General features: G+C 35.4%; 1 protein-coding gene across 1 annotated transcript in view; it reads right to left on the reverse strand.

The window, feature by feature from the left end:
* Positions 1-2893: 2893 nt before the first annotated feature.
* The window catches only part of LOC149575205 (uncharacterized), a 60612-nt gene continuing 37874 nt past the window's right edge, over positions 2894-25631 (reverse strand). Inside the window, exon 3 of the mRNA XM_089812185.1 lies at positions 2894-3128. Within this exon, the coding sequence (XP_089668311.1) occupies positions 2897-3128 (232 nt within the window). The 3' untranslated portion in view covers positions 2894-2896. The remainder of the gene's footprint in view (positions 3129-25631) is intronic.

Raw genomic sequence — 25631 nt, forward strand, 5'->3', positions numbered from 1 at the left:
AAGAAAGTTTGGTGAAGAAACATGAGTAAAGACAATGAGGTAGAGGTGGAAGATTTCAAACAAGTAGAGGCATAACCTATGGAGAAAGTAGATGATATGAAAATGAAATACAAGATAAAGGAAAGATAGAATGGAATGAAGAACCTACTAAAAAAGTGGTAGTTGCACTAGAGGTAGTTACACTGGTTATTCTGGGAATAATAATAGTGGAAAGAGAGGAAATATCTTGGTTTAAGGGCACTTGTTTCAAGTGTGGAGAAGAAGGAAATAGAGCTATTAAATGTACTAATTATAGAAAGAAGATTGGAGATAGTAGCAAAAACACCTTGGCTTGTGAAAAAGTTTCTAAAACACCTAATGAACCTCAAATTGGTGAGAACCTAATGTTAAGAAGGATCTTGTGGAATGAAAAATTTGATGAAGAATATGTTTTGAGAAAGAGTTTATTTAAAACCAAATGTAAGATCATTGGAAAATGTTACAAATTTATAATTGGGAGTGAAAGTTATGATAATTTGGCTTTTGAGGAAATAGTTAACAAGTTGCAGTTATAAAGATTGAGAGATCATAGTTAGAACCTAATGCTGAGACAGATCTTGTGGAATCAAAAATTTGATGAAGAATATGTTTTGAGAAAGAGTTTATTTAAAACAAAATGTAAGATCATTGGAAAATGTTACAAATTAATAATTGGGAGTGGAAGTTCTGATAATTTGGCTTTTGAGGAATTGGTTAACAAGTTGCAATTATAGAGATTGAGATATCATAGACCTTACCATGTTGCTTGCATTCAGAAGGAGCATAGTTTACTTGTAAGTGAGCAATGTCTTGTTAAATCCAAAATTGGGAATTATGATGATGAAGTCTTGTATGATATTATGCCTAAGGATTGTTGTTAGTTCTTTTGGGTAGACCTTATTAGTATGATAGACAAGCTTCACATGATGGTAGATTGAATTAGTATACTATTTGGGTTGATGAAAAGAAACAATTATTGTTGCCTTTGGTTGAAAAACTTAAGGAAAATCATTGTACCACAATCAGAGTATGTTTGGTTGTGTACTATCATAAAATGGATGCACTTTCCTTTCTAGGACATTTTAACTCCCTTTCCATAATGCCTTCTTTACATTATGGATATTATTGTGCCCGATCTCCTTTTCTCCTCTTTTCTTCCATTTTCTAATCTATTTCTCCTGTTTGGTTGTCTACTATCATAAAATGGATGCACTTTCCTTTCTCCTATTTGGTTGTCTACCATGGATATTCCTATACTTAGTCTCCTTTTCTCCTCTTTTCTTCCATTTTATATCATATTTCTCCTAGTATCTACCTCACCTTCATGTGGCTCCCTTACCATAATCTCCAAGACCAGGTCGACCATAGTCAGAGTATGTTTGGTTGTGTACTATCATAAAATGGATGCACTTTCCTTTCTAAGACATTTTAACTCCCTATCCATAATACCTTCTTTATACCACAAACATTCCTATGCTCAGTCTCCTTTTCTCCTCTTTTCTCCCATTTTCTATCATATTTCTCCTGGTATTTACCTCACCTTCTTATTGATCCCTTCACCTAATCTCCAAGACTAGGTTGACCTAATCTAGACTAAATCAACCTACTTGACATAGTCCTCCTAGGTTGACCTAAACCAGGACTAGGTCAACCTAGTTCCCAGTGATTTTGAGGGTCATGGACCAAAAGGCCTCAGAGGCTTAATTTGTTTTATTTTGCTCTCTCGTTGGCTCGTATTATTTTCCTACATAAGAAATCACATATAAGAAGACTTGGAGGATTAATTTTCATATCATGTAACACTCACACATCAAGGTTCATATTTTCAAGCTCTTAATCTCAAGTCCACATTTTTGCCTTTTGCATTCAAGGAGTTCAAGTATTGAAGATTTTCAAGCATTCAACTAACAAGATATCTATCAAGCATTGAAGATTCCTTTGTGAGTATTTCCTCTACAAAGTCTAGCTTATTGTTGGTCATCAAAGGAAGAGATGTACATTGAATCATTCATCTTCTTCATTTATGCACATTTATATCCATGGTACCATGATGGGATTAGTCCATTACAAAGTGTGGAGATGCCCTAAATTCCTAATTCAAGATCTATGATACATTTACATAAAAAAATCCTTATGAACAAGGGTTTCAAGCAAGGTGAAGCCTAATTATATATATTTTTTAGTCATTTATGATTAATTCCTTAACCTTGGGCTTGACCATGACAATCTTTCATAAACCTCTAATTGCAAAACCTTTCTTTTCTATGTTGATTTGCAGGCTGGCAGGGAAAAGCATTAAAGATCTAGAACCTACTTGTTATCTTGTAAGGAAACTTGCAACAAAGAATATAACCAATTCCACATAGCCCATAATAGATCTAAAATAAACATACAATTGAAATCCACATACAAGAGAATAGACAGCATACCCACAAAAATTGTGACACAAGATATACCTTGAGAAACCCCCATTAAGGGAAAAACCTAGCCTCAAAAAGCCTCCATCACAATGTATTATTGAGTAAAAACATCATTGCAATACAACCATGAAAGCCTTCAAAGCCATAGCCACAACTGAGCAATCTATGTGAACAAGCATGAACCCACACATCCCATGCCATGCTTCCAACCTTCACAAATGCTCCCTTGGCTAACCTATCAAGCCTTGTACTACTCGACTCTTTCCCTTTTTGTCTTCTTCTCACTTTCTCACAACAACAACAACTACCCTTGTGGCTGCTTATATAGTAGCAAGTCCCACAAAACCAAGAAGTGGTATTACATAAACCATGTGCTACCTAACCTATTGACCCCACATTTAATATTAGAAATTTAATTCTCTTTCCCAAATATTAAATAATTGTAACATGAAATATTATCACAATGATGCAATACAACTCATCAAGTATATCCCATGGGAATCTTTATATATTGCACGTCCATCAAGGTGCAACATTACATAATAAAATAAAATAATACAATATAACAATATTATGCAATATTGTGCAACACTCATTATATCAACAATCTCCCACTTGTTGTATACATTGCATAGGGTCAATATGTAGCCACATATATGAACATTGCCACTGGACATACATAGAAGCCACCTGAAGAGAGAGCCACCCAACTTGTCACATAAGAAGATCATAAAATCTTGTACCAACTAAAATGGAAAGTACAAAAACCTGATTCAAAGGTAATCACATGTATCCATAGTTTTCACAATATCCATAGTTGAAATAACACCAACAACAAGTGCCAAAACCATCTAACTATCCATAATTCCAAAGGTATACCAAGTGAATCTCACATCATCAATATATTTAATCTATAACTTGCAATCACAAGCCTCAAGAGTAATACCTACCATATATATACTAAGAAGCTTCCACTACAAAAGATAATGTCAAATCTATAACCAATCTACTCACATCTCAAAGAAGTGAATCCATGTAGTCTCAAGGACATCCACAACACATAAAAACCAATAATCTGCAAGTATAACTCTCATAACAAGTCTCCAACATTCTCCCAGCTCTCCATAACCAACAAAGGAAAGAGATAAAGAAATAGCCATGTCATCTCTCACATGACATACATGAGCACAAACTAGTGATAACAATCTCTAACCAATCTAAAATCCAATGTAAGCAAATCCAAACATCTAGGAAGATAACCAAGACGAGAGAAACCATACAAATAATAACCTATATCATGTCCTTCTACACACACCTCTAAATGTAAATTGTGCAAGTATGATCTTCTCCATAAAACCCCAAAAAGAAGCCTCAACAACACCCAACCCATATAGCTAATCATGGATGTAAGCCTCTCACAAGAATATTACACTCATGAACCATTCCTAATCCAAGGTATATGCCCAATATAAAACTATCTCCCAACCTCAACCAGCATAACAACATATGCAAATGGAGATAACCAATGCTAAATCATCTCTCAAATGAACCCTCCATAACTAACTCATGTACCATAGCTCAATATCCATATCCATGAAAGACAAGTATAAACATAATACACCTAAGAAAAACAATGGGCTATACCTCTTAAGTATCAAACCACCAAGTAGACCAACATTGAGGAGTGAGAATGCTCATCAAGATATCCAAGTCTCCAACCAAGACTCATCTAAGAACAATCTCCTTTCAAGTCCATATCAGGCAAATCCCCCTTAGACTTCCTGTTGAAACCAAATAACTGTCCCAACAAATACTTCTCTAATCCAAGAGAAATCAGCATCACCACTGTCTCTAAGTATCCATGAGAACTTGTAACCAATAAATACATGCCAACTCCAAATGCAACATAACAATATCATGAAGTATCTAGCTTATGATCAATGTACTCAATACCAACAAACTAAACCAAGATCAATGTCAAAGTTCAAACCATGGCCTCAAGAACATAAACATGACAACATGATCTAACCATCTCAACCAAAGAGATACCATGCTCCATATGAACATACTATAACATGTCAACACTTTAAACACATATCAAGAGTATACCATGACATAATAACGAAGCCATCCTCACACCAAGGATAACATGCCAAATGAAAGCACAAACCACACCTTACCAAAAATTCCACTAGTCCTTGAGATGCAACCATCTCCACACACCATGAAGAAAACTATCTCCACATACCATAAAGAACCATCTCTACACACCATGAAGATAACCAAGAACCCCATGAGTCCTCAAGATCTAACCATCTTCACACACCATGAAGATAAAAAGTGCACTATGCAAATGTCAAAGATGTTTGTATAGAAATAGGATCTAAGTCAAATCTCCAACATCTAAAAACACTCAACAAATATATCAATGCCAATAACTCCCACTCAACCATGGTACCAAGTCACCTATGGCATCATAAAATCCATCTCCTACATGAAAATTATCTAGGTCTACACTCACACAATCAAATTATTAGCACCAAGTGAAACCAAGATCTCCAAACCAAGAAGATATAAACCAAACTAGGAACTAATCCTACACTGTCACTCCATCACTGCCACAAGCTCCCACTAAACCATGTATTCAAGCTATCCATGAAAAAATGATTAAAAACCATCCTCTATCCATGAGAATTGACCAAGGCATCAAAAAATCAAAGAACTCACAGTGCACATCATCAGCTCCTCAAAAGAAAACCATAGAACCATGATACTCAACCAAGAAAATATATCACCATAACCAAATTAGGAATCCAAACCAATGAAAATCATGGATGTACCTATATATCCAATCATGTCAAGCCAAAATCCATGGCACCATGATCACATAAATGAACTGAGAAATTAACTCTCAAAGTGTCCAACTTGTTAGCATAAAATAGTCAGCCATAATTCTTTACTATGACTATACCTAGTAACAACATCTCATCCCGTCTACATGAAGAAAAATTAGCAAATCATGTGACTTAGGGTATAGACAACTCACCAAAACACTAATTTGAATATGCATCAATAATGAAAGATCAATGAGAAAAAACAACCCATAATCAAGCCATAAATGCAACTTGTAAGCATATACCACTTACAACACTAAACAACTTGTAGACCCAACAAGTCATCATACATATCCAAACCAAATATTGATAACTATACCATCATGAGACTAATCTAAAATATGAACTGAGTATACAATGACATCAAATCTTAAATTTTTAAACATACAATGTCATAAACTCACAATGTTACCATAGTCAATCAATATCATAAACTATTTAGATCAATATATCACCAAATAAACCATACCAAACCTACACCAAATCTAAACCAATGTGTAAAGCTCTCCAAGAGCTTTCTGTTGACTACTCAAAGTCCAAAATTTGAATCCATGTACCGAAATTATGCCCTAATCTGTGCCCAAAATAAATAACATCTAACTTTTGAGCCTTAAAACCAATAAAATTTTCAAAATCACAAAAATCAAACTTACACCAAGTTGTAGTGCTCTAAATTAGCTTTCGAATGCCTATAAGAAGTTTGAAATTTGATATCCTGAGAGAAAGTTATGGTCATTTTACTAAGATAGTCTTTTTACCATTTTCACTTCTATTTTAATCTTTTTTGTGACAAAAAATTCTAATCGGATTAAATTTGATGGCCATCACAGGTTGAAACTAAAAAAACTCTTTTACTTCCTTTTAACATGGCCAAAATACGACATATTATATATCAAAATTTATGAAAACATCGACTCAAATCCAATGGTGAGGTTGTTTTTTACCCAGAAGGTCATTTATGCAAGATCCCCTAAAAACCCTCATTTAAATGAAATATCCGAGAAAAAAAACAAGCAAAAAAACTTTTGTCCAAAAATTTCACATGCCCAAAATCTACCAATATCCCAACATAATAAAAAACTCAAAACACTCAGATCTACAAATAAAATCTCATATATCTTACCCTTTCTTTTATCCTCTCATGCATTCCCATGGATTCAATCTAGGGTTACAATAACACAACCATAACTCTAAATCCACTTGTAAGGAAACTTGCAACAAAGAATATAGCCATTTCTACATAACCCATAATAGATCTGAAATAAATATGCAATTGAAATCCACATGCAAGAGAATAAACAACATACTTACAAAAATTGTGACACAAGATATACCCTGGGAAACCCTCATTGAGGGAAAAACCTAGCCTCCAAAAGCATCCATCACCATGTATTATTTAACAAAAACACTATTGAAATACAACCATGGAAGCGTTCAAAGCCATAGCCACAACTGAACAATCTATGTGAACAAGCATGAATCCACACATCCCATAACATGCTTCCAACCTTCACAAATGCTCCCTTGGCTAACATGTCAAGCCTTGTCCTGCTCGACTCTTTCCCTTTTTGCCTTCTTCTCACTTCCTCACTACAACAACAACTACCCTTGTGGTTGCTTATATAGTAGCAAGTCCCACAAAACCACCAAGTGGTATTACATAAACCATGTGCTAAAACCATATGCTACCTAAACCACTAACCCCACTTTTAATATTGGAAGTTTAATTATTTTTCTCCAATATTAAATAATTACATAAAATATTATCACAATGATACAATACAACTCATCAAGTATATCTCATAAGAATCTTTACATGTGGTACGTCCATCTAGGTGCAACATTACATAATAAAATAAATAATATAATATAACAATATTATGCAATATGTGCAACACCTATTATATCAACAATCTTCCACTTGTTGTATACATTGCATAAGGTCAATATGTAGCCACATAAATGAACAAGGGAATAATCCCCTCCTTGCACATCCACCATCATGGATCAAAGTACATCATGTGCTCCATCCTGGTACCTTCGACAAAATCAAAGTTATCAATTATAGATTACCAAAAAATATCAACCTTGTAGAAAGGAAACTTTCCAAGCCAACCTAGACCTTTAGTGTCTATTTCCAAGGAGATTTATGGGTTATATTCCTTTCGTCATTTTATTTTGAGATCCGCAATTAGAACTTTAGAATTAGTTCAAAACTATGAGTTTTGGATCCAAAATACCTCTTCCTCTACGCATTTCAAGGTGAGTCTTCCATATTTTATTTCCTTTCATATCTTTACCTTGGATCTATATCTTAATCGGGCTAATTTTATACACATAGCATTGAAATTTACATTATTTTAGGAATGGTTCAATTTCACATTTACATCATCCTATCAAGGGCCAAAGAGAGTATTTCCTTGTATTGCATTCTTCTTTATAATTTGAATTTAGTATTAGCACCCTTCTTTCTTTAGGTTCTAGCTAATCTAATTTGGATCATAAGTGCAATCATATTTGCAAATTCTCCTGTTTCTCTCACATATCTATTTGAATGGCTCAATGGACTTTAGAATAGGGAGACCTATAGTCCTATTAAAGTGCCTTCTTTTTCCCCATGAATATTTTGGTGAACTTGACATAAACCCCATTCATTTTGGTTTTAAGTTATTTTACATCTCTTTTTATTTTGGAATTAGATTGAGTAATTTCTTTTCTTTGTGCTCTTTATTACATCTACATGGTTAGATCTCACTACGTTTTCCTTTTGTGATCTCCTCATTTATGAGATTAATCACACGAACTTTAACCTATAGCATTCATGTTAGGTGAAGCCATAGACTCATGGGCTCCTTTGATCATGAATTTCCTTTTAGGACACATGATGATACTCACAAATTTTCTCATGACCTTAATCCTATAATGGAGCATAACTCTTCTCACTAATCCCATGATGAAGATGATGCTTTAAGTGTTCCTCATTTACAAGTTGATAAGCTTTATAATGAATTCGATAAACTAAAAATATGGCTTGCTCAAGAAATCATAATCCCAATAGTGTTGCTTCTATTATAGCTCTTAAGAATCTTATGTCGTATATCTCACCTTTTTAATACACATGATAAGTCTTTGACATAATGTTCCCAAGCATTAGGATATCCTCCTCCTTCCATAACTATTGAACCTTCTATTCTAATTTCTACCACTCTTTATAGAATACCTACATATGCACCACCTCTTATCATTAGTTCTACACAGGTGTCCGCTCCTTTAAGTACTGGTCTTCCTAGCCTTTCACTTCTTGTAAGTCTTCCTTCTACTTCCATTCCTTCATTACATTCATATAATGTGGTTTCTTTTACCTATTCGAACCATTTACCCATTCCTTCTCACCCTCCACTAACATCTTTGCATATGCCTTCCACTTCTTATAACTTTCCCAATTAGTCTAGTATCACTATGCCTACTAGCATTTCTTCTGATCCTACCATTAGTATTCATGTTCAAACCTTCACTACTTTACAAAAAATTTCTCAATTAACTCAATCAAAGCACAAGATTTTTACATGTGATGTTGTCAATCCCCTTTCCTTAGATATCCTTCATGCTATTATCCCACACCATGTTGAGGTACCTCATCTTGAGACTTATAATGGTAAGGGAGATCCCTTAATTCATGTTAAAACTTTCTTGACTACATGTAGTGATTTTGGTCATGACTATAGGCTTATGGCTAAGTTGTTCTCATGTACTTTTAGGGATAGAGCCTTACAATGATATTTCTCTCTACCTTCTTATTCTATTATTTCTTTAAACTCTTGCTAATAATTTCATTTAAAGATTTCATAATAATATTGGTCCACAAATTTCATTAAGTGATTTGATGCACCGCACGAAGAAATTTAAATAGAAAATTACTAAATTTATTGGTAGATTTAAACTTTTATATGCTTAGATTTCTTATCCTGTTTGATCATGATATTCATTGTATTTTTATTTCTAATTTTCAAAAAGACATTAGGGATAATATTCTCTTTACTAAGTATACCTCATTTTTACATCTATGTGCAATGCTTCACCATTACCAGTTACAAGTGAGTCAACTTGATAGCACTACTCTAACAGCTACTATTTCTAGTTATAAGAGTGATGTCGTCAGAAATACAAACAACTCATCTAAACCCAATACTTTTATCAAAATAAAGTGTACAAATACAATTGATGATCAAGTGACTACTACATCTAGAGGTGCAACTATTTCCTTAGTATATCATCCTAATCATTAGTATACTCAATTATCTAGACCTTTGTCTAAGGTGGTGACTAAATTGATCCATGCTCAACTTCTTAACCTTCCTCCTATTTGTCCTATTGATCCTAGTAAGTCGCTACCTATGTCTTTTGACCCAAATGATTTCTTTCAATATCACCATCAACTAGGTCATGATACTCAAAAGTGTTGTGGTTTGAAGAATGCTATTTAGGAACTTATTGATTCTATGGCTATATCTATTGATGCTCAATTTAATAACACAAATAAATCTATTATAGTGCCCAATAAAAATTTGCATATTTACACTAATCCTTTACCTTCCCACTCATCGAATGTTATTAATCAACCTTCTTATTCTGATCACCATATTTATTATGATGAGAAGATGCAAGAATAAAATCAAGTTGATTTGGATCCTCAACCTCTTATTTCTTCTCCACTTGAACCTAAAAAGACACCTATTATTAGCTTTAGTCACTCTAATATGTTTAAAACACCTAATAGTCCTCTTTACATCACTACTAGAGTTTCTTATATTCCTTGTCATGGTAATTTGGTTGATCCTTCTCTACTATGAATGTTATCACTAAAGAAAATATTTTTAACAAAATATTGCATAAAGATACTTATGATTCAACTCCTATGTGGATTCAAACCTTGAATAGTTTTCTTTATCAACCTGGGGTTTCTATCACTTTACATGTTTCTCTTTTAGAGAAAGTTATTTATACTACCTTTGTTATTATTCCTACTTTCAATCAATGTCAAGTTAATCTTGGTATTCCATAGCTTTCTCCCATGCAATTCATAGCTTCTCTTATTCATAAATGCCTTAAAATTCCTCATGATGGAAACATTATTACTATTAACCATTCTCTTTATAAACCATTATGTCCTAGTTATTATGTTGAGGTTGATTTTTTAGTGGCCATCATGTCCCACAAAACAACCTACTTATCCTAATCATCACTATAAAAACTAACAAAAATATAAAATAGACAAGATCATGGAACTTAGTATTCCTAAGAGTTGTTTACATGTGCTTGTCTTGCCTACTAGTTCATATGCTCCTACTTTTGAACCTATTTTATGTTCAATATCTATTCACTTAGCTACTATATCTAAACCTATTGATGTTCCTTCTTTGAAACCTATGGTAGTTAATCTTAATCCTCTTACTATATCTTCTAAGGCTATTCATAATCAAAATTCTTGTCAGCATCAGAAGAATCATCAAGATAAAGCTAAGGCTACAGATCGTTCTCTTTGTTCTCAACCTACATCTTCATCTCAACCTTTACCTTCCTTTGATAAAGCCATGCATGCGTCTCTAGAGGAAGCTAAACAAGGTAATACTATGAATATGGATAAACATGATGATTCTATTGGTATTTTAGATTCTATTGACCTAGATATGGAAGGTATTTTTAATGATGAACATGTTAGTAGTGATGAAGAATTAATTGATATGACGAGTGATTTGCCTAACATTATTTATACATAGCTAACAATCAATTCTAGTAATGAGCATAGTGACTCCCAAATTTCTTACGTAGCACTCATTGTGATTCCTACTATAATGGATATTGTTCCTTTCATGAGTTTCTATCCTTCCCCTAGAATTTTAGACTAAGATGGGGAGGTCACACAGAACGCTTGGTGTTGTGTAAATGTCATTATTCCATACATGTATTATATACATGAACTTGGGTATATTAGAAATACATGAGTGATTTTAAGCCCTCATTCACACCAACTCAAATTTAAAAATTATCACCACTAGAATTGCTCTATAGGCTATTCAATTGGAATGATGCCCTCTTTTACAAGATTTTTGTGGTCTCATTCCCATACCGAATCCAATACAATTAGAGCTAGCTAGTTTATTTTTTGCAATGGTGGATATCTAATCCTAAAGAACAAAATTCTAAGGATTAGAAAATCTCTAGGTGCAATGCATAGTGTTTGAGTGTTTGACTACATTCATTGTTTATTAAGAAATGGTTGACTATAAACTTAATTGTTATGGCTTCAAAATGAATATAGTTTAGTTTGAGATTTGTGGAAGATAATAATAAATTGATTTATAGATGATTTATGTTGTTATATACAACACTAAATGACACAAGAAATGAGGTGCGTGGGTATGTGTAGGATCATGGTCAACCAAACTATGGCCTTAAGTGACCGTGAAAAACTAGCAAATCAGAGTTATGTCAACTTGACACATAATTTTAAAGTAGTTATGGAATTTATATTAAAAAAATTTGTAAGAAAAGATTCTATAGGAAATTGAATTTAGTTTCTAGACTACTAGGCCTTATATGGAGGAAAATTATTTGATTGTTCAAAATTTTGGATTTTAATGCAATAGTACAAAAATTTCAGGGCGAAAATAAAAAGTATGTGTATATATGACCACCTTAATCAAAATCAAATCTTAATATTTTTTAATATTATTATAGATATAAAAAGTAGACTCATGCGCCGATGTGACGCATATTTTTGAGTATTTTTATTTGAGGTAAATAATTAAATCTGAATTTTCTACAATAACTTTTTTCAGAATAAAAAAAATCCAGTGTTTGACCACCTTAATTAAAAAATATACAAAATTACTAATTATTATTTTTTTCCCCTTATACTAGGTAAAGCATAGAATGTGACACAACTGTTGGATTTTAAAAAATTTATACCGTTTGAAAGTTATATTTATTTTTCAATCAATGTGTCAATAAGCAGTTTATACACATCTTAATTAGAAATTAACTAATAAATACTTATTGAACTCATAATTTGATAGCAATTATATCGATGAAATCTTAAGTAACATCTCAAAAATCCCTTTCTCGTTTCATTGAATTTGGATGAAAAATATATTGTTAGATGGCCAGTCAAAGTCTGAATGTCAGGAAAACATGGCTCACACATGGTTTTTGAGTTGACCAAATAGTTTTGGTAAATATAAAGCCTAATCAAGTATTTGATACAAAATCGAGTACCTGAAATGTGGTAGCAAAATACAAAATTTTTAATTTTAAATAATGGGAACCAATTGTACATTTTAAACCAAAAGGCTTAAAAAAATATTTAAATATGTTTTACATTTAAGAAAATGATATTTGAATAATATTATTCTTTACTTTTATTAATGTATATTATATAATAAATTTTATTGTTATAATATTATATATGATATTAAATATGATTAGATAGTATATTAAGATCATAGTACTATATATTATTATATAGTATTCTATATTATCTATATTGTTGGTGTAAATAAGTATTTACTTATTACACTTAAGTTTACTTAGGTTAATGCATTATTTTATTATTTCTTAGGTGAGACACTTAGGAGTTTGCGTACTCTTATGATTTGTCATGTTGACAACATTGAAGTAAGCAACTCTAATTCAGCACATGGTGTCTACAACACTGGAGTTTACATAATTAACTGAGTTGTCATGTAGACAACACAATTATTTGCACTCCTAATTTAGCACATGGTGTCTATAACATTATTTTGCATGCTACACCTTTGTAGGCTTATCCTCTCATCATCGCACTTACTTTTGTGCTTAATGGAGGATAATCCATATTTAGCGGACATGTGTATGGTTGTATGACTTATCATGTTGCTGATTCCTATGCATTCTGAAAGTATTCTAGAGGCCTCTATATACAGGCACTCCTAGTGTACTTACACATTGAATGAATATCATATCGTCATTCTAATCATACTCTTTTGGTCTACTGTTGTGCTTGTGCTTAAGTTCCTTGGTCTTGGGTGAATTTTTTCCTAAGGAAAATTCTTAGATAGTATTAGAGCTCGGGGAGATTCTGCTCACATAGTCATTTGACACCATTCTTGCTTCAACACCTTGACCCAAATCTGAAGAATCCCTAGAAATTGGGAGCATCTAGAGCCAAAGTGAACCTCACCATTGCATTCAGAATGTCAATTCGGTGAAAATAGACTATAAATTCATGTATGCTAGGCTAAAGTCAATTTTGAGGTAATTTTTTTAGCAAACTGGGACCCAAAGGCCTGATTTGCAACTTGGGTTTAATCATTTATTTGATCTACAAATTTTATAATTCTCTATTGTATATACTTGATGTATGCCATAATGGGCGGGTCTTGATTACTCCATCCATCCATGCATCTTATCTTTTCATCTCTCTTTTTGGGGAAGGGTTTTTCCCATAAGGTTTTCCCTCTTTCTCTACTTTATGAGAGATTGCATTTCATTATGTACATGGGTACCTAACATGGCCTAGTAGCTGAGACCCGTCATGCATTTCATTCTAGCTTTCATAAGCTTAAGTGCATTCCCCGAAGTTGTACTTAAGGGGGGGTATTGGTGTAAATAAGTATTTACTTATTACACTTTACTTAAGTTTACTTAGGTTAATACATTATTTTATTATTTTTTAGGGGAGACACTTAAGAGCTTGTGTATTCTTATGAGTTGTCATGCTGACAATACTAGAGTAAGCAACTCTAATTCAGCACATGGTGTCTACAACATTAGAGTTTGTATAATTAACCAATTTTTCATGTAGACAACATAGTTATTTGCACTCTTAATTTAGCACATGGTGTCTACAACATTATTTTGCATGCTACACCTTTGTAGGTTGATCCTCTCATCATCACACTTACTTCTATGCTTAATGGAAGATAACCCATATTTGGTGGACATGTGCCTGGTTGTATGACTTATTGTGTTGCTAATTCCTATGCATTCTAGAAACATTCTAGAGGCCTTTGTATATAGGCACTCCTAGTGTACTTACACATTGAATGAATATCATATCGTCATTCTGATCATACTCTTTTGGTCTACTTATGTGCTTGTGCTTGAGTTCTTTGGTCTTGGGTAAATTTTTCCCTAAGGAAAATTCTTACATATATATTATTATTATATATAATATTAAAATACATTAATAAATATACTACTATTTAATATATATTTTAACATTGTATTATAAATTATTACATAGTAGTATGTATTTTATTAAATTACAATATGTCTCATGGTGTCCTAGGAACCCTAGGGGCATATGTTGTGATGATATGGGTCGAAGGGGGTCGTAGGTTACCTTCAACCCATATGATCGATTACAATATGTCCCTAGGGGTTCTAGAACCCTGAGGGACACATGTCATAATGAAATGGGTTGAAGGGGTTCGTAGGGTATCATATGATCCCTTCAACCCATATTATCAATTAGGATATGTCCCTAGGGTTCCTAGGACCTCCAGGGGCACATGTCATGATGAAATAGGTCAAAAGGGTCATAGGTTAGCCTACAACCCTCTTCAACCCATATGATCAATTATGATATGTCCCTAGGGGTCCTAAGATCCTTAAGGACACATGTTGGGATGAAATGAGTCGAAGAGGGTCATAGGTTATCCTATGACCCTCTTCGACTCATATGATCAATAACGATATGTCCCTAGGGGTTTGAGGACCCCCAAGGACACATGTCATGATGAATTGGGTTGAAGGGGGTTAGAGGTTAGCCTACAGCTCCCTTTGAACCATATGATTGATTGCGATATGTCCCTAAGGGTCTTAAGACCACTAAGAACATATATCGAGATGAAATGGTTTAAAGGGGGTTGTAGGTTATTCTACAACCCCTTTTGATCCATATGATCAATTAGGATATGTCCCTTGGGGTCCTAGGATCCCTAAGGACACATGTCATGATGAAATGGGTTGAAGGTGGTCATAGGTTAACCTATGACACTCTTCCACCCCCTTTTAGCCTAAGTTAAAAGAAGTAATGAGAACTTTCCTAAATCTTGCCTTACCTGAATTCACTCAATCATTCATTCTAGAGTGTGATGCATCCAGAGAGGGCATTGGTGTGGTATTGATACAAGATAGATGCCCTATAGCCTATGAGAGTAAGAAGCTTACACAAGTTGAGTGCCTATATTACATTTATGACAAAGAGATGTTGGCCATTGTGCATGCACTAAGCATTTTCGATAATATTTGGTGGGTGCCAAGTTTGTCATCCATACTGATCATATTATTTTGAGAAATTTTCTAGATAAAAAGGATCTCAAAAAGAGGCAAAAAAATGGGTGAGTAAAATTCATGATTTTGATTTTGACATTGAATATGTGAAGGGAAAGAATAATGTGGTTGCAGATGCTTTGTCAAGAAAACTTGCCATCTACTTACTGTCTCAAGTTTTAGCTGAATAGAAACCACACTTATTGGTAGAAAATTCCAAAAATACATTTTCATGTAAGTTAATGGATGAGGACACTTAGGATGACTAATACAAGGTGGTGGATGACATCATTTACTATAAGGACTAGATATACTTAGTGCTTGAATCCAAACTGAAGTAGAAAATCCTAAGGAAATACATGCCTCGCCCTTGGTCAAACATCCAGGATTTCTCAAAACATATAGATAGCTCAAGGAGAGGTTCTCATGGGGTAAGTGAAAAAATTTGTGGTGCCAGAGGGGGGTATAAGTGGCTACTTTTTTTTTTAAATCAATAATTTATGAACTTCGACAAGAATTTGAAGATAGTTACGCTCAAAATTTTAAGATATAACAAAAGCAAAAGTACTAGTCCTTTGAATCTAGTTTCTAAACTAGTAACTTTTTTTCAAAATGTTTTGGTTTTAGGCCTTCAAAAAAGGGGGCCACAAAAAGTAGTACTATTTTTTCAAAAAAACATAACATAGTGCAAAGTGTGCCCCCTTTAAAATTTTAAGTTTTAAAAAAAATTCTTTAATCGCTTTGGTCAATGTAAGAATTTGGCATAGGCCAGAATTCACCCAAGAACTAAAGAACTCAACACAAGCACATAGTAGACCAAAATAGACAGAGTATGATCAAAATGATGATATTCATTCAATAACTAGATTCAAGAGTACACTAGGAGTGCCTGAATATAAAGGCTTCAGGAGAGCTTCTAGAATGCATAGAAGTTAGCATCATGATATGTCATACAACCAGGCACATGTCCACCAAATATGGGTTATCCTCCATTGAGCACGAGATTAAGTGTGATGATGTGAGGATAAGCCTACAATGGTGTAGCACGCAAATCAGTGGTGTAGACAACATGTGCTAAATGAGGAGTGCAGATAATTGTGTTGTCAATATGACAACTCAGTGAATGATGCATACTCCTGTGTTGTAGACACCATGTGCATAATTAGAGTTGTGTAACTCAATAAGAGTTCACAAACTCCTAAGTGTCTCACTAAAATAATAATAAAATAATGCAAAATAATTAAATAATGCATTAACCTAAGTAAAACTTAAGTGTAATAAGTAAATACTTATTTACACCAACACCCCCCCTTAAGTGCAACTTAGGGGAATGCCCTTAAGCTTACGAAATCTAGGATGATATGCAATATGGGTCCCAACTACTAGGCCATGTTAGGTACCCATGTACATAATGATATGCAATCTCCCATAAAGCGGGGAAAGAGGGAAAACCTCATGGGAAAAACCCTCCCCCAAAAAGAGAGATAAAGAAGGATGCATGGATGGATGGAGTAATCAAGACCCCCCATTATGACATACATCTGGTATATACATAAGAGAATGATGAGAAGAGGTAGAGAGACAGGATAGGCTCCCCCCCCCCCCCAAAGAAGAATACCGAACAGTGACTGCTCCGATGAAGAAGCTGATCCAAGACTGCAGAATGGTGTTCTTCCCCTTAGGAAGAAACAATGCCAAGGGTACAAATGAGATGCCTCCACTGTGCATGGAAAGAGTCCCATGGATAAGTGATGTCTCTGAAACTTGCTCAACTGGTTGAAGAACTTGTTCCAAACAATTGTCTGTCTCTACAACTGATGAAGAACATTGTTGCAACTATTGATCATAAGTATCCACAATCACTTCAACCTATGAGGATCGATCATGTAGAGAATGAACAAGAGAGTCGGATGGAACCCTCGTGACAACTGAAGAAGGTAATTCTGCATCAAGAAGAAAAGGCAAATCATGAACACTGTCCCCCAAATCTGTCACTGAACCTGTATCTGGAAGATTAGATGTACCCTACTATGTTGGACCTATCATTGTGGCAATGTATGCATGCGGATTGAACTGATGAAGTGACCTCTCGTTGTATTTGTCGATAGAACCCCACGCATTTGAATCTGTTGAAGCGTTATCGCTGGAGTCACTATCAGTATCCACACTATATGATCTGCGAAGAGGAGTAGAGGACAAGCTGGGAGAACTTTACTCAAAGTATACATCCTTCTCCACAAAGATCTGATGTGTCTCAGGATCTAGAAGTCTATATGCCTTCACACTGTCTTCATAACCAATGAAGGTACAAGGTCGAGATGACTGTGCCTTACATCTCCTAGAAGATCTGTTTCCCATGCAAGACAACCGAAGACTTTGAAGTGTGTCACAATAGGTTTTCTGCCGCACCATGCCTCAAAAGGATTTTTTCCATCTAAGGCTAGATGAGGAGAACGATTAAGAAAGTGAGTGGCACTTGAGATTGCTTCGACTTCTAATGATTGATCTAGAGACTTGGCATGAATCATGCAACTTGCCATAGACTTAAGAGTTCTAATCCTCAATGCTACAACATCTGTCTTATGCGGACTGAATGCTGGTGGAGTCTAAAGATCAATTCCCTCATGTCTACAAAAGTCCTTAAGTCTTCTGTTCACATCCATGTTTCCATTGTCCATTAGGAGTACTTTGATGGCTTTCCTGGATTTCTGTTCTACATGAGCCTTGAAGTCTAGAAACTTGTCCAACACTTCATTCTTGTTATGAAGAAAATAGACACAAGTGAACCTTGAAAAGTCATCAACAAGAGTGAGTATGTAGTGACCCTGGCTTAATGCAAAAGGACCTGCTAATACCATGTGAACCATTTGTAGAACACCAGTTGCTCTAGAAGACTTCCCTCTTTGTAACTTCCCCTCTGGATGCATATTCACTGAATTTCTTGAACACGCACCCTTAGAAAAGTTGATTTGAGTAGACCTTTCACCATTTGGTATGTACAAAGTTGTTGAAGATAGCAATAGTCAAGATGACCATACCGCTTCTTAGATTGTGGTGACTGATCAGGAAAGTACTGTACATACTTCATAATTAGTGGGGTTTGGGGCATCACCCTAAAAAAAAAATTTGGTACTATTCGCCATTTCTAAAAATTCTTTTGGTACTATTCGCCATTCGTAGATTCGCCACTAAAGTTATGGCTAATTATAGCCAACATGTTATAACCCTAAAGCGGTTTAATACTTGTATAAAAGGGTTTAAGGTTGGGTATTTTTTTCATTATGTTGTGATGTGAAATTGGTTCTTGCGGCAGTATTGAGCTGTAAGGGATTACGAATTGTAATCAAGTTGTAATCACTGGATTGTAATAAGATCGGACTTGCTGTTTGGTGGACATAGCCTAGGGATTGGGTGAACCATGTTAAATCTTGGTGCCTTGTGTTCATTTTTGTGTGATCTATTATTTTCTGTTATCGGTTATATTTGCATGTAGTTTTTATTTTTGTCCTTGGTTTATCCTAACACCGCTCATGCCATAGTTGCATGTTTGAATTGGATTGTGATAACAAGGCCTTTGAAGAAGACTTGGGCACAAAATGAGAGAAATAGTACAACCTCTTGTGATCATTCACTTTTCCCACTGCAACCAAGGAATTATCTTTAAGACTGTGCACCTGAACTAAGTTTGGAAGGAACTCAACTCTATGTCCATCTCCGCAGTGAGTGACTTGGTAGATTGAAAGGAGATTTGAACTTAGGTTTGGAACATAGAGAACCTCTTGAAACTATCCATTTTCCATTTCCACATTTCCTTTTCCTTCAACTTCCATTTTGCTATCATTCCCCATGAAGATGTGTGGTACCTTTGAGTGATTCAATGAAGAAAAATCCTCTCTTGAAGAACCCATGTGATATGAGGCACCTGAGTCAAATATCCATTCCTTTGAAGAGTTTGAATTTTTCATGAATGCTTGTCCTTTGCCCTTTGAGTTTGAAGAAGATCCCTTCTCCTTGTAAGCATTAGGCAATGGAACATTATGTTTCTTCATGATGTTGGTTAACTCATCAATCTTTTTAAGATAACACTCATGCTCTTCATGACCCGATTTCTTGCAATAAGCACACTTCTTCTTCTCCTTATTATTGTCCCCCTTCTTGTTGGAATTCGAGGACTTGCCTTGTTGATTAGATTGTGGTGTTGTCTTTTCTGCATCCTCAAATTTGCTCTTCCATTTCTTCTTACCCTTTCCTTTATTTGAAGATTGTGCAGTTGAATGTTGAGAACCCTCATTGTTGGCCACCAATGCTTTGGACTGAGGTGTTTTGAGAATCCCCATTGATTTCAACTTCTTTTCTTCATCATCCAACACTTTTGCATATTCATCAAAAGTGACTTTCTTGTAGGCAGACCCTAAGGTAGTCTTTGAGGTGTTAAAAGAAGATACAAATGTGGAATATTTAGACGGTAGCTTGTTATGTATGAGATAGACCAGTCTGTCATCTTTGATAGAACTCCCACAATCAGTAAGCTTTGTCATTAATTCATTCACCTTAATGATGAAGTCTTGTATTGAGTCATACGATTTAGGATCTAAGGATACAAGCTCATCTTCAATCTTAAACACATCCTCTTCAGACACTTTACCATAAAGGCTTTCAAGGGTATCCCAAGCTTCCTTGGATGTAGTACATTTCTTGATTTGATACATGATTTTATCATCTACCCCCAAACATATATCACCTAGGGCTTTTCTATCCATGACTACCCAATCTGAAATTTCACTTATTGATACATTATCACCTGCTGGTTTAGAAAGAGTAGCATCTATATATTGTGAAACTCTATTATGCATTAAGTGATACAACATTTTGATTGACCACGAAGCATAGTTATGAAGAGTTAATTTAGGAAACTTAAAGTTGCCCATAATGCATAAAATGAAAGAAAATTACAGAAAAGAGAGAACACAACACCAAGAACACCCCCCTTTTCACTAAATCAACAAATCCCCCCAAAAAAGATGCTTTGGGCACTTTATCAATAGTGCAATTACAATGGGCCACTTGCCAATTTTGGCCTTCATGGAATTCTGATTTTTCTTGTTACAACCTCTTAATGGAGTACAAATTTGAAACTTTACAATGTGCTACAATACTGAAGCATTACAAAACAAAGAAAGGCCCTATTGCTGAAAGTGACAATTTTGTCCACACAAAACTACAATCTGATGCCAGATCTAGAAAGTAGACAAAAAAATATGCACTTTCAAAAAAAATAGAACCTGCTTTCGACTCCAAATGTGCCCATACAAACCGTTTAAAGTTACAAAAAGTAGGATTATCTAGGTACAGACGCCAAAAAATGCAATTTGTGAACAATTCGTGCACCAAAACTAGAAAATAGCTACACCACTGAAAAATTTAGAAAAGTTTACCCAATTTCAAAAAAAAATTGCACCTGAATTGGAGTCCGGATGTGCGAGTTATGGCCTCTTGAAGTCGGACTGCAAAATTGAAAATGAACCTGGTGAGGGGTTGCATCAGCGAAATGTGAGGTGAAATTTGACGGTCATACAGGCATCGCAGCAATTGTAAAATGCCCTATTTTGACGTCCACACGAGCGTCAAATTTAATCTTGAAAATGATGACATCAGCGAAAATATGCCCACTGGATGACGTGGTTGCTGGTGTGGCCTTCCGTACTGTACGGAATTGCACAAAACATTCCTGGGTGTCAAGTGACGTGGCGATCCAGTCGGATGATGATTGTGTTGCCCAGTCACATCTACTGATGCTGACAGGGCATACGTCAGAGGCGGACTGTGTTGCCACCGTGGAATGGTCAGGCTGTTCAAATATTGCCGCGTGGCAGCTTGCACAGGGTGTCGCCGGATTTATTCCCCGAGAAGGCGAGACTCTCTTTGTGTTGTCAGAGCTTTGTTTTCTATTGTTGATGATTTGCAGATTAATCCCACATGGGTGGGGGCGCGGAATAAGCGCTATTTAAATACAGAGTGCTGCAGAGAATAGATGTGAAGTAAGCCCGCCGGAAGTTTGGGCACTGCGCTTGGTAAGTGCTTTGCGGATGCCAGATATTGAGGTCTGGTCCAGATTTGGCTGGCTGGGTCGTAGATTTAATCAGCCCTCAGTATAAAGGGGTCCCCGCGAAGTAAATTAAATAATTTGCGGGCTTGGATGTGATGACACAGTACAGCAAAAATATTTTCTCTGACCAGAGAATAATTTCGAAAAAAATGCTTAGGAAAATAATTCTGATAAATACCTAGATAATAGTAGAGAAATAAAATAATTCAGATCTGAAAATCGAATAAAGTAGCTCCAAAAATAATCATACCCAGTTTGCAAATCCGTGCCTTTGGGTGTCGGTTTGCAAAAAAAAATTGCCTCACGATCAACTTTCACCCAACATAGGCAAGCTTATAGTCAATCTTCACCGAATCGACGCTCCAAATGCAACGGTGAGGTCAGATCTGGCTCTAGACGCTCCCAATTTTGGCGGATCCTCCGAATTTGTGTCGAAGTGCTAAAGCATAAACGGTCTTGAATGGCTATGTGATGAGAATCTCCCTTGGCTCTGATACCATGTAAGAATTTGGCTTAGGCCAGAATTCACCCAAGAACTAAAGAACTCAACACAAGCACATAGTAGACCAAAATAAATAGAGTATGATCAGAATGATGATATTCATTCAATAACTGGATTCAAGAGTACACTAGGAGTGCCTGAATATAAAGGCCTCAGGAGAGCTTCTAGAATGCATAGAAATTAGCATCATGATATGTCATACAACTAGAAACATGTCCACCAGATATGGGTTATCCTCCATTGAGCATGAGATTAAGTGCGATGATGTGAAGATAAGCCTACAATGGTGTAGCACGCAAATCAATGGTGTAGACAACATGTGCTAAATGAGGAGTGCAGATAATTGTATTATCAATATGACAACTCAGTGAATGATGCATACTCATGTGTTGTAGACACCATGTGCATAATTAGAGTTGTGTAACTCAATGAGAGTTCACAAACTCCTAAGTGTCTCACTAAAATAATAATAAAATAATGCAAAATAATTAAATAATGCATTAACCTAAGTAAAACTTAAGTAAGTGTAATAAGTAAATACTTATTTACACCAACGGTCAAAAGTTACCTAACACTGTGTAGCTTATCCTAGATTTCTTGGGTAATTTTATAATGTATAATTTTTTAAATAAATTTATATGTGGGCACATCCCAAAAATGTGAAATACCTGTGTGCCCCCCATAAGGATTATTGAAAACTAATCCAAAATTATTATTTTTTCAAAGTGTGTATAATGGACTCTAGTTTCTAAAAAACCAATTTTTTACAAAATTTGATGAACAAGCTAAAATCTACACCTCAATTAGTACGTGTTGGTTTTTGAGAGAAAAATGGCATATTTTCAAAAGAAAGTATAGTTTAAAGGCTTGAAATAATATGAATTCAATATAAATTATATGGTTATATAGCTAACACAGAGATCTACAATATCATATAACTTGATTTTATCAATAGTCAACCACAAGGAAACTTGAAGGAGAGCACAAAAGAAAAATCAATAATTTTTAGTATGCTTGCTATAAAATATGTCTCAAACCAATCTAGAGCTTCCAAACCTTTGGGTTGGACCCCCAAGAAAAATCCAAGCCTTTGGCTTGGATAGTGAAAGAGCATGGGGTAGGACGTAGAGAGAGAGAGAGAGAGAGAGAGTAAGAGAGAGTAGGGGATGGAGAGGGAGAAAGGGAGGAGAGAGAGAGAGAGAGAGAGAGAGAGAGTAGGGGATGGGGATTCAAAGAGTACATGGGATAGGACACATAGAAAGAGAGAGAAGGACATAGAGTAGGGGATGGGAGAGGGAGGGAGAGAGAGAGAGAGGAATTAGGGGATGGGGTATGAATGAGTACATAGAATAGGTTGTATAGAAAGAGAGAGATTGACATTGAGTAGGTTATAAGAGAGGGAGAGAGAGGAGGGGAGAGAGAGGGAGAGAGAGGGAGAGCGAGTAGGGGGTGGGTGTTCAAAGAGTACATGGGATAGGATGCATAGAAAGAGAGAGAGGGACATAAAGTAGGGGATGGGAGATGGATGGATATGGAGAGAGAGGAGGGGTGAGAGGAGAGAGAGAGGTGTTCAAAGAGTATATGGGATTGGATGCATAGAAAGAGAGAGAGAGAGAGAGAGAGAGAGTAGGGGATGGGAGAAGGATGGATAAGGAGAGACAGGAAGAGAGAGAGAGAGAGTTCCAAAGAGTACATGGGATTGGATGCATAGAAAGAGAGAAAGGGATTTTAGAGTAGGGGATGGGAGAAGGATGGAGAGAGAGAGAGAGAGAGAGAGAGAGAGACAGAAGGGGATGAGGGAAAGTGTATGGGATAGGATGCAACGAGAGAGAGAGAGAGAGGATAGGGTAGGGAGAGAGGGAGGAATAAATAGAGAGTAGGGGTGGTTGTTGTTTTATGTGATTTCTAAAAGCGTATGTACGCGCTATGGCTTGGGCTCCACAAGCCTTGCATGCGCACTATTGGAAATTTTGAAAAAAAAGGTGTCATATTTTTGGCACCACAACTTGGTGCATTCTCCTCATAGAAGAGACTTCAAAATGATGTTCTGTAGTACATGTGGGAATGCATAGTCTTCGAGCAAAACAAATTCGAACACACTTTACCTGTTGAGCTATTGTAACCCTTGTCGATACCAGAACAAAAGTGAGAAAGTATCTCTATGACTTCATCACTAGACTTCCTAAGGTAAATGGAAAGAATTGTATATTTGTTGTGGTTGATAGATTGATGAAGTATACACACTTCTTCACCATCTCCTCAGATTTCTAGGCCGCATAAGCAGCCAACTTATTTTTCAGAGAATTTTTTTGTCTACACGAGTTACCCGAAAACATTGTTAGTGACAAGGATGGTCAGTTTCTCAGTATTTTCTAGACATAAATATTTTGGTTGGTAGGAACAAAATTGTCACCAAGTACTAGCTAACACCCTTAGATTTAGATGGATAGACAAAAATTGTGAAGTGGTTAGAAGGCTACCTCCAAAATTACGTTTCAACACAACAACATACATGGGTCAAATGGATGCATCTAGGGGAATACTGTTGCAATACAACTTATCACATATCTATTGGGATGGCAGCCTTTAAAAGCATTGTATGATTATGAACCCCTTGCATTTATCGACATGGTCCTAGGTGACAACTGCACACCTAGGGAAAGGGACTGGCTTTAGGATGGGAAAGACATTATGAGATTCTTGAAGGAAAAATTACCAAAGGCACAAAATTAAGAAAATATCTATGCAAACAGACACCGAATCGAGAGAATTTTTGAAGTGGGAGACCTAGTCTATCTTAGGTTCCAATTGTATAGGCAATCCTCATTGAAGCAAAAAGGGAAAGAAAAATTGAAGCGACAATTTTATGGTTCTTATCATGTAACTCATTGTATCAGTGAAGTTTCCTATGAACTAGAACTTCCAAAAGGGAGTCACATCCATAATGTCTTTAATGTATCCTACTTGAAGAAAGCCACAGGACAAAACATCATAGTAGCTACAGATCTTCTAACACTCAATGAATGGGAGAAGACTCTTGTGGAACCATACCTTAAAGGAAAACTTGGTACACTGGAAATAGTTGTTGTTGGATGAGCCAACTTGGGTAGGTGAACACATTCTTTAGTATTCGACATTGCATTTTCTTGAGGACAAGCAAATTTTGGGACACGAAGACTATAATGTTTGCATCATAAAATAAATAAATAATTGAAGCATTATAATGTAAACTATAATTATAATTGACATACCTTGTCTTGGCTGGTTTGAGGAACTCTTTCTTAGAGAAGGACCTGAATAAAGCAAGTGAAGTGTGGTGGTTGCAAATAAACATTTGCACTTCTCTAGCTTCTAGCACCGCTTGCTTCACCCATTCA

This window comes from Cupressus sempervirens, chromosome 2, assembly GCF_028749045.1.
Source record: "Cupressus sempervirens isolate cs-2001-9-10 chromosome 2, ASM2874904v1, whole genome shotgun sequence".
Classification (NCBI taxonomy): domain Eukaryota; kingdom Viridiplantae; phylum Streptophyta; class Pinopsida; order Cupressales; family Cupressaceae; genus Cupressus; species Cupressus sempervirens.